At 42.2% G+C, this 21921-nt stretch overlaps 1 protein-coding gene across 2 annotated transcripts; it reads left to right on the forward strand.

Moving 5' to 3' along the window:
* The first annotated feature begins 3935 nt into the window (after positions 1-3935).
* On the forward strand, positions 3936-19246 carry man2a2 (mannosidase, alpha, class 2A, member 2). Of its 2 annotated transcripts, none has more exons than XM_078257477.1 (22): positions 3936-4201; positions 4630-4887; positions 5050-5194; positions 6160-6331; positions 6733-6860; positions 7206-7379; positions 7903-8089; positions 9341-9518; positions 9858-10060; positions 10727-10909; positions 11124-11238; positions 11370-11440; positions 11544-11709; positions 13001-13237; positions 13459-13581; positions 13856-13970; positions 14273-14406; positions 14634-14775; positions 15775-15908; positions 17395-17589; positions 17689-17802; positions 18499-19246. In XM_078257477.1, exons 1-22 carry the CDS (start codon positions 4070-4072, stop codon positions 18649-18651), a joined length of 3459 nt encoding a protein of 1152 aa, XP_078113603.1. In that variant the 5' UTR covers positions 3936-4069; the 3' UTR covers positions 18652-19246. The 2 variants fall into 2 exon arrangements, with proteins under 2 accessions (XP_078113603.1, XP_078113604.1); XM_078257478.1 differs by having other exon boundaries at positions 9392-9518.
* The last annotated feature ends 2675 nt before the right edge of the window (positions 19247-21921 follow it).

A 21921-nucleotide genomic window follows, 5' to 3' on the forward strand; every position in this document is an offset into this window, starting at 1 on the left:
TATCCAGCAAGGGCAGTTGGTATATATTTCCTAAGGGCTCGGCTTGTTGTGAGACATTATCCACAGGATATCCATGAGGCGCAGCGACAGCACCAGGGACCTAAAGAGAAGAGTATCAATCTGAGATCAAAATCCAAACCAGCTGTGGAAACATTTGTTTTTAATAACAACTTTGTTTTGTGAGAGATTATGCTTTCAGAACAGGATTCTGGTGAACTTTGCGATACCAAACCCCTTTTTTAAGTCTGGAAATAACACTCTTAATACAGCTCAATCACAAACAGAATTTTGAATAGTTTTGTAGACCCCATAACAAGTTATCGGTCTCTTATAACTAAAGCAAAACCAAAACAATACCATATGTTCCTCATGTCCCACACAATCTGCTTATTATTTATTTAAGTGTCAGCTAAGCTCCTGTTTCCATAAACACATAAGAGCTGTTGCAGTTGTGACTGCATGCAAAGGATCATTATATTTTCCACACTGAGCTTCTCAGGTGTTGTTTACCTGCACAGTGGTGTTGACTTCTCTGCAGCAGTCAGGCTGGTCTTAGCTTTGGTGATATAGTGACAAAATAGGCACCACTGCTTGAGCCCCTCTGTCGCAAGGCAAGTGTGTCAGGCAGGGAAGTAGCCACTTTAGGGGTTACATTGTCCCTCTCCAATAACGTTACAAAGCCGCATGCTGTACAACTTTACATTAACGTAAAAAGCCCCCTCTACTCCCAATTCATAAAAAGCTGTAGCATACCAAACATTAAAGAATCGAAAGGAAGTCCATCATGGTTCAAACAAGTTATTATCTTACTCATCTTTGACTACTGGACATCTTCAGTATACCATCCATAAGGGCACAAGTTGTCATCTGCAATCGCCCGCTGAGTGTCAGTGTATTATTTTCTGGATTCTTCAGTTTCCTACACACTCCAAACATGAAAACATGAATATGAAACTTCTTTATTTCAATATTTAGAGTAAGAGTAGTAAGCAAGATTGATGTTTTTAGGGTGTACACACACACACACACACACACACACACACACACACACACACACACACACACACACACACACACACACACACACACACACACACACACACACACACACACACACACACACACACACACACACACACACACACGTTTTTGCTTTTAGCCTAGTAACAAGAAAAAGAAGAGTATATTGTTTATAGGACACGTTTTGTCATATCCCAAGTTATCTTATTTTTGCACTTCTGTATTTTGGACTCTGTCCCGTGTGTCAGAGCAGTGATACAACCAGATGCAGTTGTAGCCTATTTTCACAGGTACAGCCCACACAGTAATGGGCTATGTGATTCTTCACGCCGATAGACTGATAATTCTGTAGGCCTACTGGAAACAACCATCCACATGCAATTTTTTAATTAGTGATGAAAGTTTTTAGCGTGTCTTTCCAGACACAACTTACCAGTTATTCAGGTTGAGAGCTCACTGTAAACAGTTCTTTTGTAGATTCATAGTCCTTGTATTACAGTAGCATTAATATATCATCACTCTATTCTGTCTCTGAACTGCTGAGTGGTTGATTGTTCTAAACTTAACTACAATAATTAGCAATTAGCCTACTATTATATATAACTGGGTCATAAAGTCTTGTAAATAGGTTGAACACGGAGCTTTACAAATGTTGTGTCCACTCCTGGTATATCTACTGTGGTACAAACTATTTTTATATTTAGCCTAAGTGTTTTTGTCATTATGCTGTCATCTAATTCACGCTTCAACACATCGCACAATCACCCTGGGCGTTGTCAATATATTCATATAATAATAATAATAATTCAGTAATTTATAAACCTATGTTGCATTGCAGACCCTCATACTCAAAATAAAATGAAAGGTTGGTGCATTTATTTTACAATCAACTATTGGCCAATCACCGACTAGGCGCTGCTCCTCTCTTCCCAGAAGCCTTTGCAGCAGCTCAATGGTGCTAGCTGCTAGGCTAACTGGTTCAGTTGGTGATCTGTCAGCCTGGAGCTAAAAGCACACACACTGCTGGGCTCTACACTCTTCCGGATTACACTCTTTTGAAAGGTAACGTCAGATTTTTGTATTTTGTTTACAAAGAGACAGGGTCCCAAGGTCGTAACGTAACATGAGTGTTAGTCGAGGTTGAGATGGACAGTCAATGGTTAGCCAGGAAATATCAGCCACGTATTATCTTAATAGTATCTAGCCAATACTTGCAGCCGTCTGTAACGTTAACGATAAATGCCGTGCAGCACAGGCTTCTCACGGATGTCAAAGGACAGCTGTGACTGCTGTTCACCTAGATTTATCATTAAATTACAGCCCTTATATTGACGTTGTCCGACTCTTAAAGCTAGCTCGTAAACCAGTCTAGCTGATGTGGTAGTGGTAACTTGAACGAACATCTAGTGGCTAAAGCGCTAGCTTGTTTAGCTGCATATTCGTGATATCTAACGTTAGTTAATGTTAAAGGGGTTATTAAAGTTTGGCAGAGCACGTTAATGTGGCTAAAGGGTTAACAAGCTGCATGTATTACTAGCTAGATAATGTCCAAATTCAGGTATTTTAAGTGCTCGTAAGTTTAAAGCACCGCAATGTTGCTGGCTAGCTGCCCAGCGATAGCTGACTAAAAGTCATCCAAGTGAACCATTAACAGAGGTGCCATCCATTGAGTCAATAACCCAAAGAATACTGTTAAGGGATATTTCATAGTTTACACAGGGGAATATGAATATTGATGAATATTTCCCTTGATGCTACTATGCCATCATTTGAGCAGCTTGAGATCTGGTTCATTTACATGTTGTCATATACATGTAGAGCTGGTAGTCTTCTGTCAGGCACCCCAGTTTACAAAGCCTTTCTTGTTAGATATATGTGGCACATATGATGTAATACATATTTGTCTTCCTTCTGACAGTGTAGCTATTTTTCAGTCAGATTAGCAAATGTGCCAGGTTATTATCCCCACTCCTTGTGGTAAATCTTAGATAGTCCCAGCCTGAAAAGTGAGCGGATTATGATTGTGTTGGATTTGCACTCAGAAGTAAACATCTATTAGTGCTGTGAGGAAACGAAGGCCACTGTGCTCAGCTTGATTTCCCCCTCCCCCGTTGACTTTACTTGTCGGATCAAAAAAAGTATCTCTCACTCTCCCACACAGTTCCTTTCACTTGTGCTTTTTGTCAGTGACAGTTCCTCTCTGGAAGGCTGAATACATATATTTTTTTGCATGCTCCATTAATCTAAAATTTTCCTAACAGCTGAAGAAGACCCTTTGATGTTATTTCAACTTGGTGCTTGTGATCGAGGACAGACACACTGCCCATGCTGCCACAGTAGATATGCTGTCACTATGCTACTGAGAGAAGAATGACATTTGTCTCATTTTAATTCCTGGAGCTGCCTCCGGCAGAGTTGAGGCTTAATTAAAAAGTTGCTGCTCTAAGCCAAGTTGGTCTTTTTCTCAGCCTACTTCATTGCACTGCCGCAGCCTAGAGTGCAAACGGTTATGGCACCAGAGGCCAACTGAGCAAAAGGGGACTCTGGTTGTACTGGAGGATCAGACTGTGCTGTGGGAGTAGGGACTGGACCAGGAAACCAGGCCCACAGTTACACACATCATGCAGGAACACTAGGATCCCTGTTTGAGCCCCTTCTGTGTGGCATTTGTTTTTTTTCTTTTCCTGCAGTCTCATCAGTTTGGATGGTTGAGCACAAGGGCTACTTTGAAGGAGCCCACCGGTGGCTGTGGTTTAGCCAAAGCTGACAGACTGCTTGCCAGCTATTGCTGATTTAGTACCCTTGTCCACTGCTGCCACTTGCTGTAGCCCCCTTGGTTGTGGTCTTCAGTATGGTGAGTGGAGGCTGGAGGCATCACAGGAGTGGAACTGAACCATTGATGCTGGTGTAGCTGGTTATTTTCCTATTTTTCTGCACTCTGAAAGATTGCATTCCAGTTGTTAAGGACTTTTTTCTCTGTGCTGGAAAAAACCCAGTCACGGTAATTTTTTGAATTCAAAACCCGGAAAGACGACCGCTCCAGAGGAGGATGAAGTTGAGGAAACAGGTGACAGTGTGTGGAGGGGCCATATTCTGTGTGGCTGTATTCTCACTGTATCTGATGTTGGATCGAGTCCAACATGACCCTGCAAGGCGACAGAATGGCGGGAATTTTCCACGGGTAAGAATAATTACTGTAATGGTGGTGCATCATATCATGTGTGAAAACCACTTTCTGCAGTTATTTCTGTTACACTTATTTTTGCATGATTTGTTGTGATACACCAGAAGTTAGATAAAAGCAGAAATAAACATAAATATATTATTCTACACTTCCCTATCCTGTAAGACGAGGCGCAATATGTATTCTTTGAAAAAATATTCAAATGTTGATGTTGTGTACCTATTGTTGTGTAGATATCTTTAGAGCTGATTAATCTCATACTGCTATGTGTTACCTTCCTAGATTTTTCATTCCAGATCATCTAATTTCTAGTCTTAAAACTGAAGTTTGTTCACTGTAACAGGGAAGAAGAACGTGGGTTTGGTTAAAAGATGTTTTATGATGTTATACAGATGTGTGATCGATGATTTGTGTGTGTATTGTAGAGCCAAATCTCAGTTCTGCAAAACCGGATAGAGCAGTTGGAGCAGCTCCTGGAGGAAAACCACCAAATCATCAGCCACATAAAGGACTCTGTGATGGAGCTCACAGACACAGGAGCTGTGTCTCCCAGCGGCCACCTGCCATTCAGAAGTGCCAATGGTTCCTGGGTCCTACCCTTCGACGGCCGTCCCACTTTCCTTGCTGTCAAGCCCCAGGATTGCCAAGCTGCTTTAGGCAGCCATGGTCAAGCAGACGTTCAGGTGAGCTTGTTATACTACTAGTTTTGCCCCCCGTAGATTAAATGCTGAGCAGCTAATTGGCCTAAACGTTTTTATCACTGCTATATTTGAGATGTTATTGCATCATTACTTATTTTTGGATTATGTCTGGTGAGCAAACAATGAGTTTGTATTTCATTTTAGATGCTGGATGTGTACTCCATTCTCAAGTTTGACAACCCTGATGGCGGCGTATGGAAACAGGGCTTTGACATTACTTATGAACCTGATGAGTGGGACAATGAACCGCTGCAAGTGTTTGTGGTGCCCCACTCCCACAATGATCCAGGTGAGTTGAGAGCAAAAGACAAGCTCAGCTACTGTGAGGCCTTACGTGAGTGGGATGCTCATGATAAGGATGCAGAAATCATTCAAAACTTGATTCATTCATTCTCATTATAATTAGCATAATGCTGACATGATTGACGGTTTAGCCACAAACAATGGAATTAGAAGGATATTGGCATTGGAAAGCTATATACTGTATAGTTTGGATTGGCTGATATTTTATTTCAGAATGACATTTCCATTAAACTTGTTTACCAGCCTGTCACATGCTTGCTAACATGAGAGTTATTGATATGTTGACAGCCTACAATGGGAATCGCCGTCATTTGGAGCTGCATTTGATTATACTCTGCTGCAGTTTTCTTTAGTGTCTTTGTATGCAGCATTCAGTGTCCAGCACATTGTCAGCTCACCCTGAAAGCAGGGGAAAGCAGGTTTACTGGTAATAGGCTTAATTCACTAAATGCAAAGAAGGGTTTTTAAGAGCTTTAGTCAACTGCACGTTAGCAGCTCAAACAATGAGTAACCCTTACACTAAGACTGCAGTAAATAGTCCTGTCCCTCCCAATTGACTATGAGCACTTAACTATCGCCATTTTTGTGGCATTGCTTATGATTCTGCATAACTGCAGCATCAGAATGTGGAACTTTGATCTGTATAAAATACATTCGACTACAATATTTGAGATAAATATTTCACAGGATTTTTCACAGGAGACTGTGGCATTCTACACTGTTACACACTAAGGTGCATAGAAAGTGCTTTTTAGTCACTTTCTTTGAAACCCCTCTGCTAAATATCTTTCTAAGGGGAACAGCTCAACTTAAATAAAATATGAGTTTTATTTTTGAGTCTCTTACCTGCCCTGTCTTCTTGCCTTTATATAAGCCAGCTACATAAAGGGATGGATAGTTCTATTTGTAGCAACCATCTGTTTGCTCATATTTATCTTCTTTTCTTGTTAGGTTGGATCAAGACTTTTGACAAGTACTTCACAGACCAGACACAACATATTTTGAACAACCTGGTGGTGAAGCTGGCGGAGGATCCTCGCAGGAAGTTCATCTGGTCTGAGATTTCATTCTTCTCCAAGTGGTGGGAGACCGCAGACCTACACAAGCAGGAGGCTATGCGAAAGTGAGTCACAGCTTAGAGAAGCACACAGTTTTGCCGTTTATTTAACCACCTAACTATTGACAATTAGTGGAGATTTCCTGAGTACAGTATTTTACACAATGGATACATTACATTTACGCTTTTATCCAAAGCGACTTACAACTGCTATATATGTCAGAGGCTGCACGCCTCTGGAGCAACTATGGGCTCAGGGACACATTGGTTGATGTATCGCAGTGGGAATCGAACCCAGATCTCCCACCTCAACGGCATGTGTTATATCCACTGCGCCATCACCACCACCATAGTATCTGCTGGCAGATTGTGGTTGCTCTAAAAATAGCTTGTTGTCTGGTTAATGTGACTCTCCTTAAGGGTCCGATTATTGTGACCTTGCTTTCTTAATCCTCTCTGTTCAACAGACTGATCCTTGGGGGGCAGCTAGAGATTGTCACAGGAGGTTGGGTTATGACGGATGAAGCCAACGCCCACTACTTTGCCATGATAGACCAGCTCATTGAAGGACATCAGTGGCTGGAGAGAAATCTAGGTACACCATCAGAAATGATTCCTTACTCTTTGCCTCTTTGGTTATATTTAGACGAATTATGCTTAAAAGTTTAAGATGCTCTTCTTCTCTCTGTGAAATGTTAGGCCTTTTGTCATCACCCCAATTGAGACAATTTCCTGCATGTCACCCCTCTCTCTCCCCTTTCATATCTATCTGTTCTTTCCATTAAAGGCTGAAATGCCCCAAAAAAATCTTTGAAAAAAAAAAAAATACTATGTGCTACTCTTACTGCTCCCTGCTGAGGGGAATGATTTTCTAAAAGATGCATTCCTTCCTTTATCTGAGCATAAACCTGAGCGACTTTCTTTCTGCTCGCTGTCACAGGTATAACTCCTCGCAGCGGGTGGGCGGTAGACCCTTTCGGTCACAGTGCTACCATGTCCTATCTACTGAAGAGGGCCAACCTGACCAGCATGCTCATCCAGAGGGTCCACTACTCCATCAAAAAACACTTTGCCTCCACCCGCAGCCTGGAGTTTATGTGGAGGCAGGCCTGGGGTGAGTGGACCAGAGCCAGCGATGTCATCTGATTCATGTGCTTATCTTTGCTAAGCTCATTGCAGAATGAGTCATGCCAATTGTCATGGCTTTTGAGGGACTTTGTGGAAGAAGAACCAGTGCCTAAAAGCCTCAGAAGCGCTGTCTTTGCTATTATTTCTCAGTGAATTGGACATCTGCTGACAATTTACTGTCGGTTTGTACCTAATGGAAAGATCCTCTGATATTACACTGTTAGATATTCTCAATTTGTGGTACTCAGTTCTTTTGGGGGATGTCATTCACTTTTTGCTGCTTTATCCAGAATGACTTTTGACAGTCCCCAGAGAACGCTGTAGGTGGTGGGAACAAATAATTGCCAACAAGTTTATGAGCACTGGTGTGTCTGTGAACCACAAATACCACCTTTACTCAGAGAAGAACATGCCTTATAAGTGTATTTCATTCTGGTCTTTTGAGGCTGCTGTCAACAATGGATGTCTCTCAAGCTGGTGGTTTGATTTTTACTTTACTGCTTTGACAGACACTGGATCGAACACAGATATCTTTTGCCACATGATGCCGTTCTACAGCTACGACGTGCCTCACACATGCGGGCCCGACCCCAAGATCTGCTGCCAGTTCGATTTCAAGAGGTTACCAGGTGGTCGGATAAACTGTCCCTGGAAAGTGCCACCAAAAGTAGTGGTGGAGGCCAATGTAGCAGAGAGGTGAGACATGTGGGGGTTAAGTCTCTCACTTTGGGTACATTAAGTAGGTTTATCCTGATTTTGTCTCAGAGAACAAACTTAAGGATACCTATTAGAGCTTATTCTGGTTCAATGGATGTACAGTGCTGGGATAAAGCCTGACATCCGGCACCTACTTTTCTATCCATTTGCTGCGTTTAGGGCTTAGTGCCGCCCAGGACGGTTGTGATCGTTGAAAAAAAAAAAAAAATACAAACAAGCCAGAGTGTTTTTTCACCTGTCCCAGAATAGATGAGCGGTGTAGCCAGACCATAATTCGAGCTAGACTGATGTATCGGCTGGGCTGATGTATCTGCTGTAATTTGATTATTGCAGATATATTGTTATTGGTGTATATTTGAGCTGAAAGTAGAGCTGATTAGTTGACATGTCGATTGTCAGAAAATTGATTTGCAGGTATTTTGATAATTGAGTAATGAAAGCAAAAAAGCCAAATATTCTGTAGTTCTGGTTCCTTAAAGGTAGGAAATTGCTGGTTTTCTTTGTCTTATGGAATAGTATAATGACATTTGAAGACGTCAGGTTGGGCTTTAGTTGAGATTTTAAAGACTAATTGACCAATTCAGTCAATACAGAAATGCAAAACATAACATGTTTAATCTTTATAATTTAGAAACGGGGTTTCCATTACATTGTTTGTCCACTAAAGAGCACTGACAAAGTCATTTTTCAACTTAAAAATGTCCTGCTAAGGCTGTATCTTGGTCTGTTATTAAATAACCAAAGTTAGGGGTGCCTAGTCAAAAATGTTTGTTTGCTACATGTGCATGTAAAACATAAAAAAAGGTATCAGCCTCCAATGTCAAGCATTAGTCGGGCTATGATGTCTACATACTAAACATTTCTTACTTTACACACACACACACTGTTGCAAAACTCTCAATATTATCTTTGCTAGTCCCTTACAAATAAACTAAACTTGAACTTAAGCCAATAACAGCCAGAGAGGGTGAATGAACGGGGGGGGGGGGCGACAGACATGGACTGCAGATAGTCTTGCAGCTTTTAGAGGACCTCAAAACCTTTCCAGAGGACATGTTTCTGTAGGCTAATGGAAAATACCCTCAGGGCTAATTTGATCCTCCACTTTCCATAGTGATTTCCTACAAAACTGGCGCATGCGAAGCAGGGCAGTTTGGATGCCAAGAAATGTGTCCCCTCAGTTTTTCCTTCCCCCCCCCCACTCTCTCTCTCTCCCTCTTTCTCAATCAGGGCTCACCTGCTCCTGGATCAGTACCGTAAAAAGTCCAAACTCTTCCGCAGCAAGGTGCTTCTTGTCCCGCTGGGAGATGACTTCCGCTACGACAAGGCGCTGGAGTGGGATCAGCAGTATACCAATTACCAGAAGCTGTTTGACTACATGAATTCTCACCCAGAGATGCACGTACAAGTGAGAAAATGACTTGTCAGCTGTCAAAAACAGTGTTGCCAAATCTTTTTTTGGGTGCGTCTTTTTCATTGTTTTTGTGCTTCTCGGCGTGCGCTGTAGCAAGTATCTCACTGTACAACCATTCTTGTGATAATGAATCATGCAGTGGTATCTTAACTTGCTGACAGAACAAAGAATCTGTCACGACTCGATGTTTGGTTCAGAAGATGCCATGTAAGATGAAAGGCGCTTGCATTCTAATGAGATTTTTTTTTTTTTTTTACCCGTACAGCTGTCTTTTGAGTAACGTGCATATATATCTTTTTTAACAATGTGTCATCTGTCTGGCTGCTCCTCCAGGCTCAGTTTGGGACTCTCACAGACTACTTCAACGCTGTATACAAAGCACACGGAGTGACCCAGGGGTCCAGACCCCCAGACTACCCAGTGCTTAGTGGAGATTTCTTTGCTTATGCAGACCGGGAAGACCACTACTGGACTGGCTATTACACCTCTCGGCCCTTTTACAAGAGCCTGGACCGTGTGATAGAGTCACATCTCAGGTGGGATGGATTTAGTCACACCTAACACCCACAACCTGCTGTGTATTAATGATGCTGTACTGTAGATGTTCTACAACAGGCACTTTGTTTCTTTTTTGCATTGCAAACAATATGTAGCTGTGGCATACTAGGTGAAAGAGCATACATGTATCTGCAAGATCCTGTATACAAATTAAAGGCGCAATCCAAATCCAGACACAGGATTCGAACCTGGTATCACTCCCAAATGCATAGCCTTTTTATACATGAACTGACACTAAACCACACCTAAATCCAGTAAGATTTTCATATCTGTAGTTTTTTTTTTCCCCAAACCTATCCGTAAAACAGGCCTGTTATAAAATGTTTTTTTTTTTTTCATATATATATATATATATATATATAGTGTGTGTCAAACCTTTTAGTTAGATGCGTGAACATACCTTTAGTTCATATGGTCGTACAATTTATTGATTGGGCCTTCTCTCCTGTTCTTCTCTATTGTGAACAATCAAAATGAAGAGATTAAAAACAGCAACATTCTAAAGTGCCTCTGGTTGCATGAATTCCAGAATTAGATTTCAGTGGTTCAAATTATATGTAATCTTTCTTTAAGTTAAATAAAAATGCTCCGCAGTCTTAAATTTAGGGGTTTTTCAATGCTAACTGTTTGTCAATGTCCATCAGGGGGGCAGAGATCCTCTACAGCCTGGCTGTTGCGAATGCTAGACATGCAGGCATGGAAGGGCGCTACCCGCTCTCAGATTATGCCCTGCTAGTCGATGCAAGACGGTCTGTTGGCCTCTTCCAACATCATGATGCCATCACTGGCACTGCAAAGGAGAATGTTGTCGTTGACTACGGCACCAGGTAAGGATCTGAGGGTTTTGAAAGAATTGACAGTATAGAATGCATAGATTAAAATTCTTTCTTTCATTTCTTTTAAAATCTGTGCCTCCTCTTTAGTAATCCGCTTTCTCTCCGGCTGTTTTAAACTTAGACCGTTCAGTACTTTATAGCAAAATAACAACCCATCTGCTGTGACTGCTGCAGTCAGCCATTGATTCGTCCTCCTCCTCCCTAGATTACTGCGTTCACTCATCGGTCTGAAGAGAGTAATCATCAATGCTGCTCATTTCCTGGTGATGAAAAACAAGGACGTTTATCGCTTTTACCAGACGGAGCCCTTCCTGGAGACAGTAAGAGGAAACATGGAGGGACACTTCCACCACTGTATTATAAACTTACATTTGATACATTTGATTACTTACACAAGGAACAAAAAAAGGTTTCTCAGTGTGTTTCCCGCGTTATATACTTCCTTTTGTAGGATGACAGGCGTGCCACTCAAGACTCTCTGCCTCAGCGCACTTTAATCGAGCTGGACCCAGCAGGACCGAGGTATTATCTGCATCCCCTGGCGTCTTTCATCTCCTCTGCCTCATACCTCACCCTCTCCTCACCCATACTGTGCTTCTGATTGCTTTTTCCTTCTCTCTACCAGGTACCTGGTTCTGTTTAACCCCATCGAGCAGGAGCGTCTGTGTGTGGTGACTGTGTTGGTCAACACCGTCAGGGTGCGGGTGCTCACTGAGGATGGACAGACCCTCCCTGTGCAGCTGAGTGCTCAGTGGGGCTCTGCCAGTCAAATGAGTGCAGAGGTGTTTGAGGTAAGACACGAGACAAATTCATTCGGCACGAGCGCAGCAGCAGTGTCCGCACAATTCTCCATCATTGTCCACACTGGATCTGTTATAGTTTTGTGCTTAAGTTGGAAGAAAATAAACGTTGCAGTCAGACACAGTTACATGTGTAAAGCGCCAACTGTCGGCAGCCGCGTTACATTGTGTGTAATGTAGGCACCAGGTTTTGACAAGGAAGAAGAATGCATTAATGAAAAAAGATATCTTTGGTTCTGCTTCTAGGAGTGCAGTGCTAAATCAGAGTATTCTTTTAACTTTCTCTATGTACTATTTTTGTATCTTACTTTGAGAGAGAGTGTGAGTGAGTAGGCCCACTGTTTTCTATTGTGAAGCCCTTTAATATTTGTGTCTTTGTATCTGGACTCTGGCATTTGAGAATGTGAACATGATATAGAAATAAAATTCAAAGTATTCAAAACAGAGTAGATTTTTGAATAAAAAAAGCCTCCGACTTATGAATGTGTAGCTTCTACCTGAATGCTAGCACTATGTCTTCTTTCAGTTCTCACACCCATTTAATCGGCTCATATTGTGTATATTGACTCTGCATTAGTAAAATAAAGCATCCCATTTGCTTCACCACGTCTCTCTAGATTAATTGTACCCAAACATAATTCTCCCCACCCACAGAAAGCAATGCATTTAAATGTAGCAGAGAAGTCTCATGAACACCACCTCTCATCACATTTTAATGTCGAAATGCTATTAAGTTTTAATGAATGGCTTGTGGTCAACACTCCCCGTTCAGATTAACAAGGGAAATGAAGCCAGCACTCTTAAAACAACCTTTTTGTGTGTATGAATGCTTCATTTATTATTACATCTAGGGTTGGGCATCGAGAACCGATTCCTACTTGGAATCGGTTCAAAAATTACGATTCCATCGGAATCGTTTCTTTATTGGAATCATTTTAGAGGATTTGGTTTGATATCCAATCATCACTTCCCAATTTAATATGTGCAAGTTTTGGTTTCCGTAGCGGCCAGGCGCTTGTTGTGTTGCAGCCATGGAGCCCAGTAAGCAGCGCTCTAGTGGGGCTTTATTTTACGTTGAAAAAGCCCGGTAAAACTGCAAACCAACATTGACTCAAAATAAAACTTTCCTCTTGTTTGTGGAAATAGGCATGTGACCCGTTTCAACTCCACCTCTTAAAGAACCGGAATCGAAAGGAAGAATCGGAATTGGAATCAGAATCGTTAAAATCATAAAGATGCCCAACCCTAATTACATCCAACTGTTGTTCCACCCTCCATCCAGGCAACATTCATGGTCCGTCTGCCGCCACTGGGCCTGGCTGTGTTCCATCTTTACGACTCTCCTGACTCGCCCATGACTCTCCGCTCTGACACCCTGCTCCGGCTGTCTGATCGGGGCGTCACCGCTCGTGCCGCGGACCCGCTTCCTGTCCGCTCTCAGCAGTCTGACCCACAGACCTTCTACATCAGCAGCCAGTCTCTCACTCTGGGCTTCTCTGGAACCACCGGCCTGCTGGAGGTTTGTGTTTTTATCGGCTCTTGCATCAGTTGACTTTATATAAGGATTTGCTCATCTGTTTTTAACTTTGATCATTTTGCAGAAAACAACCATGAGCTTGATTTCTCAACAAACCCTGGCTGGTTGATCAAAGTGAACATAGCATGTCTCGTTGCTACACAAACATCTTTTCATCTCTTCTAGTTCTAAAAAACGATTCTTTATGGCTTTTTCATCTGCAGAGTATCAAGCACAAGGATGATCCTCAGGAAGTGAAGGTACAGATGCAGTTCGTGGTCTACGGCACCCGTCCCTCGAAAGACAAAAGTGGAGCTTACCTCTTCCTGCCTGATGGAAAAGCAAAGGTATTCTCTCAGTTGTTGTGTTTCAGATGTTCCCTTGCCTCTTTGAAGGCTTTGGTAGAGTCCCCCTTGTGTATTGTGTCTTTGTATCATGCTGGGGTGCTCGGGGCGGGAAGGCAGGCAGACTTCTTCTTAAAGACAACAGAGTGCAAGCGCTAAGCCGCCATACTGTATTTACTCACTTTTTCTCCTTCAACTTCTCTCTCCGTCGTTCTTCCTCTCCCGTTTTTAGCACAAATTCTGTTCATGATTCCACTCTGTCGCTTCCTGCTTGCAGCCCTACAACCAGAAAGAGCCACCCGTTGTGCGCGTCGTGGAGGGGCCTCTGTTCTCGGAGGTGGTGGCACACTACCAGCATTTTCAGCAGACCATTCGCATACACAATGTGCCAGGTATAAATGAAACATAACTGCACAACGGAATCCATTCAAATGGCCTTTGCAAAAGCTTTTTTATCCTTATTTAAAATGCTCCAGATGGTGTAATACAACAAGGGCCAATATGTTTGACAATTTAGAATTCAATTAGGTACATCTTTCCTGTAAGCTATCTATTTTTGACTTTGCAAAAATAAATGCAAAATACTATTTGGAAGTAGCTTTTGTCATATGTTTTTGTCATTTTTAGATCACATTTTTCCGTTCACTTTCTTCTGCGGCCTGATCTTTGGTTCTCTATGGTTTTGTATTCTCAGGGGTGGATGGGTTATCTATAGACATCACTACGATGGTGGACATCAGAGATCAGACCAATAAGGAGCTGGCAATGCGACTGGTCACTGACATCCAGAGTGGAGACGTCTTCTACACAGATCTCAACGGCTTCCAGGTCAGTCCCGCCCTCGGCATTAGAGAGGAATAACCTGTAATTCTTTGTACACTGTCAGAATATAACAATATGTATATGTGTGTATTAGTTGATAACCTTCTTGAAACTGAGTGTAGTGGCATTTTATTCCTCTCAGGAGAACTATCCCTGACCTGAAAACTTGACATCTTTCCTAGCGCTGTAAGTTTGACATATTGAGTCCTCCTGTGTTTGACCTCTTCTTGTAGATGCAGCCTCGCCACCACCACCTAAAGCTTCCCCTGCAGGCCAACTTTTATCCCATGCCCAGCCAGGCGTACATCCAGGACAGCCATCACCGCCTCACGCTGCACACGGCTCAGTCCCTGGGTGTCACCAGCCTGGAGAGTGGTCTGTATTTGATTACATTTGATGTAATGTGTCATTTTTTCACATTTCATCTCTAATGAAAGTTATCTCTGAAGTGCACTGTTCTCTGTCTTTGTTTACCGCCTCTAGCCCTGTATGGAATAGCATCAAAGCACTTCTCTTTCCCTCTTGTCCCTCGAGAGGTTTTCAGACAACAAAACAGTACATACTCTCACGTTAATGTGACGAGCTAATCCTTTTGTCATCGTTATGTGAATAGTTGTGTATAATGGGGACGTTTGTAAATGACGAATAGCTCAAAGTGTTTGTCTTCATTGAGTACGTTTACATGCACACTCATTTTTCCACTATTATTCTTAATATGACAAAATTCCGAATTTGATACAAGTCATGTAAACAGCATATTCCGGTTAGATATTCTGAATGAGGCTTTTTTCCGAATATGCTGTAGCATTTTCCGATTAAGACGTGGGTTATTCCGGTATTATTAGGGTTTTAGAGGCATTCTTTGGACATGTGTATACAGCGCATTCGGAATATGCTTCTCAGTCAGGGTTTTTACCGCAGTTTACGGCCTCTTGCCTGTTTACGGCTGTGCGTTGCTATGATTTCTGTACACAAACCAACCAGCCAACAGTTTGCAAGGGTGCAGACCCGATAAGAAGGAGAAAAACAGGATCAAAGACTTGGATATCAACAGGTTTTTGGATATGCGCACACATCGCTACGCCAACCTTTTCAAGAAGCTGGTTGAAGGAATGAAAGAGAGACGCTGTGTTCGCACGGTCCAACCAGTCCGCCGCCGCTGGCAAACTTTAGAAAAATCATATTTTGCACAGCTAACGTTAAATATAAACGGTAATATTAGTGGAATATTAACTTTCATTAGCCATGTAAACAGCTAAGTCGGAATATAGTCTTTTTCGGAAGAAGGACAAAAACCGGAATATTATGTGCATCCTGAAGGTTCAGTACACAGGCTGTGTGTAAACGATGGCGTCCATGCTCCTCCTCCCTCAGGCCAGCTTGAAGTGATCATGGACCGGCGGCTGATGCAGGATGATAACCGTGGGCTGGGTCAGGGCCTGAAGGACAACAAGAAGACGACCAACCGCTTCCGACTGCTGCTGGAGAGGAGATCCATGGGCAACAAGGTCAGTAAGATGACAGCGAAGGGCGCTTATTGCAGCTGGGTGAGCGCTCTTGAAATTCCAGCAGACCACATATGACTCTGGGCTGCTGAATGACTCTCAATAAGCTCTGTGCAATATAAGAGTGTATGTTCATTAACACCTTTTGTTAGTACTAGGGGTGCACCGATCTGATATTAAGATCGGATATCGGTCCCGAAAAAAATAACAGGTCCACGGGCCGATCCAGTTTTGTTAGTTTTTTTCCCCCTCTGTCGCACGTGTGTCGCATGCTGGAAGAGTTGAGTGTACAAATAAATAAGAATTCAATACATTACATCTGTTATTTTGTCTTAGTTAGGAAAGTAATGTTTAGTTAGGAAAGTCTGGTGCCTTTAGTCTCTTCCACATGGTGGAAGGAAGGTATAAGGTGGGAGGTATACAGTGTATTATTAATTCAACAATGGTATCGGGTATCGACAGATGCACAAAGCCCAGGTATCGGTATCGGGACCGAAAAAGTCGGATCGGTGCATCCCTAGTCAGTACTCATTACCACCCCGTCTGTCTTTTTGTTTTCCTCTCCACTCTCTAACTTTGTTTTCCTTTGTTTTCCTTTGTTTTCCTTTGTTTTTCCCGCTCCATTACCTTCAGCATGATGGCTTCTTTGCCAAATTCTCGTCCTTGTTTCATTCTTTCCTCTCCCAAATCTCGAGTGATGGAGTTCAAGAGGTAATGTTGCCTTGGTAACAGTGAGGATGCTTGTTAGCCCACATCATTGTCTTTGCTGTAGCTCCAGTTCCTATTTTTTTTTTTTTTTTGCTTTTTCCCCGTCCACCTCGTAGCCAAACCGGTCCGTCTTTACGACGGTGCCATTGAAAGTAACAAATGAACTAATTTATCAAGTAAATGACTACACATTGGCAGAGAATGGAAAGCACTGGTAGCAGTTTTATCATCCAGCTCTCTGGCAAAACTGCTGCCTTCAAACAGTTGTATTATTATATTGTGCATATTTGTTATAGTGTCTTTTACATATTTTTTATTGTAATATTTCTATCCTATATTTATGTTCTTAACTGTTGCAGTAGTTTGCTCTATTGTTCATTGCTTATTCAATGTACATATGTTTATTGTATGCACCAAACACACCAAGGCAAATTCCATACAAGTGAAAACTTACTTAAATCTCATTCTGATCCTGATGCTATTTGGGACAAAGTTGCTCTGGCTTTTCCTGAAACATTAAACCTCATCGTTTGAAACACTGTAATGCTCTTAATTAAAAATGACACCACAGTGTAACAAACCTAATATAGATCGATTACTACTGTGTCTGTCTGGACCAGAATTAGAAATATATCTCGTACTCCGACAAAGTAGATGAGGCCTATTCCTCCATAGAGCAGTAATGGCAAACCGACAACTCTAGAGGTGAGTCATTGATGTTGTAATCGTTACGCTGTCACTTAACCCCTGTGGCTCAAATCTGTCTCCTCCCCTCCTGCAGATGATGGACAGTGCAACAACCAGCTTCCCGTCTATACTCAGTCACATGACCAACACCTTCCTGAACCACGAGGTCTTGGCGCTGCCCGTCCTGCCTAAAAGACGCGGCATCCCTCCTCTGCAAACCTTCGCCCCTCTCAAGTCCATCCTCCCCTGCGACTTCCACCTGCTGAACCTGCGCAGCATCCAGAGCCAGGTGACATGACAAAAAAAAAAAAACAACCACAAAATCATTTGGGTATTTTTGTTGTATTGACTTTGAAATTTACCTCCTTCCCCTCCCCCGTGTGAGCAGCAGGACCCCAACTCTCCGTCTCCGTACACAGCCATGATTCTTCACCGTCTGGCGCTGGACTGTGGCCTGGAGGCTCAGAACCTGGGCTTCAACTGCACCACCACACAAGGACAGGTCAGGGTAGAAACACACATACGCTCACACTAAAACAAAAATAAATAAAAAAAACAGAAGAAACCAGTGTGCTGTATTTTCCACTCAGCTCTTAATCCTTTTGGCATGAGCAGAGATTTGTTTGCTTGTGAAATGGTAACTAAGTACTCAACTTGGATACTGTTCTATCCTACTTTATATACTTCTAATCCACTACGTTTATCTGACAGCTGAGGCCATTACATTTTTTAGAGTAATATTTCACATACAAAACACATGATCAGTTTAAAAAAGATGATGCCTTTTTCCTGGTTAAACTAACAGTATATAAAGCAGTTAGCTCTACCTTGAAAATTTAAAGTGTGGCTTTAATATAAATGCACCAATATTAATAATCCAATAATGTAATAGTATAACACTGCCAGTGGCCATTCTTCATTATGAGTACTATTACTGAATTACTTTAGGGCATTTTGTTGCTAATGTTTCTGCACTTTTACTCAAGTAAAATTTTGAATGCAGGATTTGTCCTTGTAATGGAGTATTTTAAAGTGTATTTTAAAGTATGTTATTGCTTATGTAAATGATCTGAATTCTTGTTCCACATTTGTTTTCTACCTGCTATAATCTAAACTGGAAGTTTCCTTATCCCACTTGCACCAGCTTGTTTAGTTTCTAACGCCCTGGGCCTCTCTGGCCTCCTCTCTCTCTCTGCAGCTGAGCGTGTCAGGACTGTTCAAGAACCTGGACCTGCAGCTACTCCAGCCCATGTCCCTGACCTTGATGCACTCCAGCGCCCCCCTCGCCAACGACTCCTCCATCAGCCTGGATCCCATGGAGGTCTCCGCCTTCAAGCTCAAACTGCGCTAAGAGCCGTCCAGACTAAAAAGACGCAATAAAAACTGAACTTGGACCAAGAACCAGGCCCACGCCTGGCGACAGCGGGGGGGTGGGGGGGTCTGGTACTCTGTTTTGTCAAGCAGAACCACAAACACTACAGCTCGGATAGGAAATGTTCCACTGTAACCGGAGCGACTGCACAGCAGGGGGCAGGAGATAGCTGTTACTCTGGATGTCTCCCAGAGCAGCCAAACCCGGGTGAACTTGCAGCTGTTTCAAAAACAAGAGACTGCCAGAATCGCTCATCAGATACAACCCGGCGTCTGTTTGTCTCTGTAATCGAAAATGAAATCTCATTAAGTTCTGCTTTGTAAGAACTTGTGTCTTTTTCTATCTTTGCTCCATCCTGAACTGAACTACTGAATGTAAATATCCCAAATGACGGGAACGGGGGTGGGGGGGCTGGGACATTTGCCACATCAGAGTGCAATTTACAAAGCTTTATTTGGTGTATGGGTTTCAAATTTTTATGTATGCAATGAAGAAGATGCATCACAGCGATTTGTTTTTGTAATTGTCAGTCAAATTATAATTCATTCGACAGACTCGAATGCAGCAAAGAGAATGTGTGGTCTCTTCATCTCAGCTCACGAGGAGACCCAAGCTGCGGCTCTTTAAGCTATCGTATGTCCGAGTCCAAGAGTCCCATGTCGGTCACTATGCCAACAATGGGATCGTTATTCATTTCAGATGACTGTTTACCTTCTGTTCGCTTGTTTTGCTTGTAGATAGTCTGAATACTTTCCTTAACTTCTTTTTCGTCTTTGCTGATGAGATTTGCACTTCAAAGCCCCGGTCTGTCATTCCTGTGCTTGTACTTCACTGCTGAGAGGGTTGTTTTTTTTGTACCATACTGTATGCAGTAGAAGACTAGACAAAGACTTTACCTCATATACAGTATACCATACAGCATATATATGTGTGTGTGTGTGTGTGTGTGTGTGTATGTAGAGTATGTTGATGTGAATATCTGAGGGTTTATTTTTTGGGTGTATTGAGGTTACAGTGCACACTATCAGGGACCATTCATAATGCTGTTAGGTATCACCGATCAGTTTGGGTGTCTATGCGAGCTGTGGGTCACATCATTGCAGAACAAAGGGAGCTTCCCATTGAAGATGGGAACAGAAATGGGAAGGTTTGGTTCACCCAAATTACAAAAAGTGGTATCTGGCTACACAGATTTGGTTTGGAGATATCTATCTAGAGTTGCCACTAATAATCATTTTCATTAAGTCTATAAAAAATGTCAGAAAATGGTGAAAACTGCCCAAGCTTGTGTCTCTTTAATCACTTGTTTTGAACAAACAATTCCGAAAAATTTTGAACTCAAAAGTAGCGCCCGTTATTTCAGAAGCTGAAATCTGAGAATATTTGGCATTTTTCAACACGTGAAAATATCTGTCTGTGAGATTTCTTCCACCACACCAATACATTATTTGTTGTTGGCTTCCAACAGTAAAACATTTTTAGCAACTGGCCTTTCCAGAAAGAAGTATCCACGTCACTCTTGATAAACAGACCTTGCTGTGAAGCAATTTACTGGAACTACTAAAATAAAAGTAACAATTCCATACTATATACCGGTACTAATTCTAAGCAGGTTTCGAGTATGCACTGTGTTCACACTGGAAAAGTGATAAGTATGCAAAAACAGACCATATGCATACTAACAAGCGCTTGATGTTTGAGTGTGTTGTTGCTGTACGACAATGCATTTCACATAGGGAAAATGAAGGTGCTGCTCACAGCTGCACAGAATTAAAACTAACTGTGGGTGGTGGTGAAAACACTCCAGGAAGACCCAGAAAAATTAAAAAATAACTGTCTATTTTTGTGTAATTGGCAATATCATTCTAACGTCACAGGTTGATTGCCTTTGCATGATGCACGTATTGCATCATTTCCTGTTTGTATAAAACGGTGAAGTATACTAACTAAAAAAAAAGTATACTATAAAGATTGGTATATAGCACATCTAACTAAATAGTATGCAGTAGTCGGTGTGAAAACTGAAGGCGGGACAATGTTTCTGGAAGGAGATGTTGCTGTTGCTGTGAATTCTTTTTTTCGTATTTGTTGTGAGCATAGACGTCTCGGAGAGGGATTTCTCAAAACCAAGACACATCAAACCAAAACTGTCCGCTTGTCAAGATACCATTTAGGAATCAATAACTAAGACCAAAGTGAGGAAATCTTTGTAATTTGGGTGTACTGATCCTTTATGAAGAAGTCGTAGTAAACCATACACACAGATAATCAACACAGAAGAAATAAGTTTCCTCAAATGAGCTGCAGTTTTTAAAATACAAAATTTCAGCTCCATAGTGCTTCTTGGCCCGAGGCCATCTTGAGGCACTTTTTCTGGTGCGTATCTGCCTCCACAGCAGCTGTGGAGGATGTTGTCATCCATGGCCAAAGCTAGGGCCAGACATCCCACAGGCAGCCCACCTGTGTCACACTTTGTAGCCTACTGCGCCACCGCCTCACCCCGCCCCACTGTGTCCCATCACTGAACCGGTCGTCTGAATTTTTCCACAGGAGGTCTGCTGCTTTGTTGCTCTCCTCTGGCCTGATGTCTGGTCTGCCATAGCTCAATTCATTCCACTTTCTCCCGCTACTGTGAGCACTGCAGATCCCCTCTCTCTTTCTCTTTCTCTCTCTCTCCTCTCCTCCAGCTGCTGTAAGACCAGACTTCACTGCATCTTAAATTGCACTTTCTCCTGTTGTCTGACCTTGTCATAACTCTCTCTCCTGCTGTTTTGGTGTGTGTCTGAGTCTCTCTCTCTCTGTATAAATGTCTTATTTTTTTTAGGATGTGATCTCAGCTGTAGCGCTGTTTTTGTTTGTTCAGAGGTAATATATGAAGACAAGCTCTCTTCTGTATTTGCTTATTCATGAATGATTAAAGCTGCAGTAGAACAGAGGAGATGGGAATTGAATAAAGACCAAAAGACAAAGATTATTTCTAAACAGTTTCTCTTTCTGAAATTAATTAGATTTCTCCTCCTCTTTTAATGCACTAGTGAAACCAGTGGCGCAAAAAGTGGGTATGCGCTATATGCGGTGCATAGGGGCGCAGCACCATGGGGGGGGGGGCGCCAAAGCATGGTTTAAAAAGTAATATTTTTTTGGTATTTTCTATATTTAGCTGCTGTTGTGCGTTTCTAAATCATTTCTGCATTTCCTCAATGTTATTATATAACATTTTAGAGGACTAACAGGCTAGAGTAGGCGCGG

Source organism: Sander vitreus, chromosome 8 (assembly GCF_031162955.1).
Source record: "Sander vitreus isolate 19-12246 chromosome 8, sanVit1, whole genome shotgun sequence".
NCBI lineage: Eukaryota > Metazoa > Chordata > Actinopteri > Perciformes > Percidae > Sander > Sander vitreus.

Bases quoted from the DNA above. Each gene is read 5' to 3' on its own strand.
- man2a2 (XM_078257477.1), top strand. From the start codon at position 4,070: ATGAAGTTGAGGAAACAGGTGACAGTGTGTGGAGGGGCCATATTCTGT. The intron at 11,710-13,000 runs GTAAGACACGAG...CCCTCCATCCAG, and splicing joins TGAGTGCAGAGGTGTTTGAG to GCAACATTCATGGTCCGTCT. The intron at 13,582-13,855 runs GTATTCTCTCAG...TCCTGCTTGCAG, and splicing joins TGCCTGATGGAAAAGCAAAG to CCCTACAACCAGAAAGAGCC.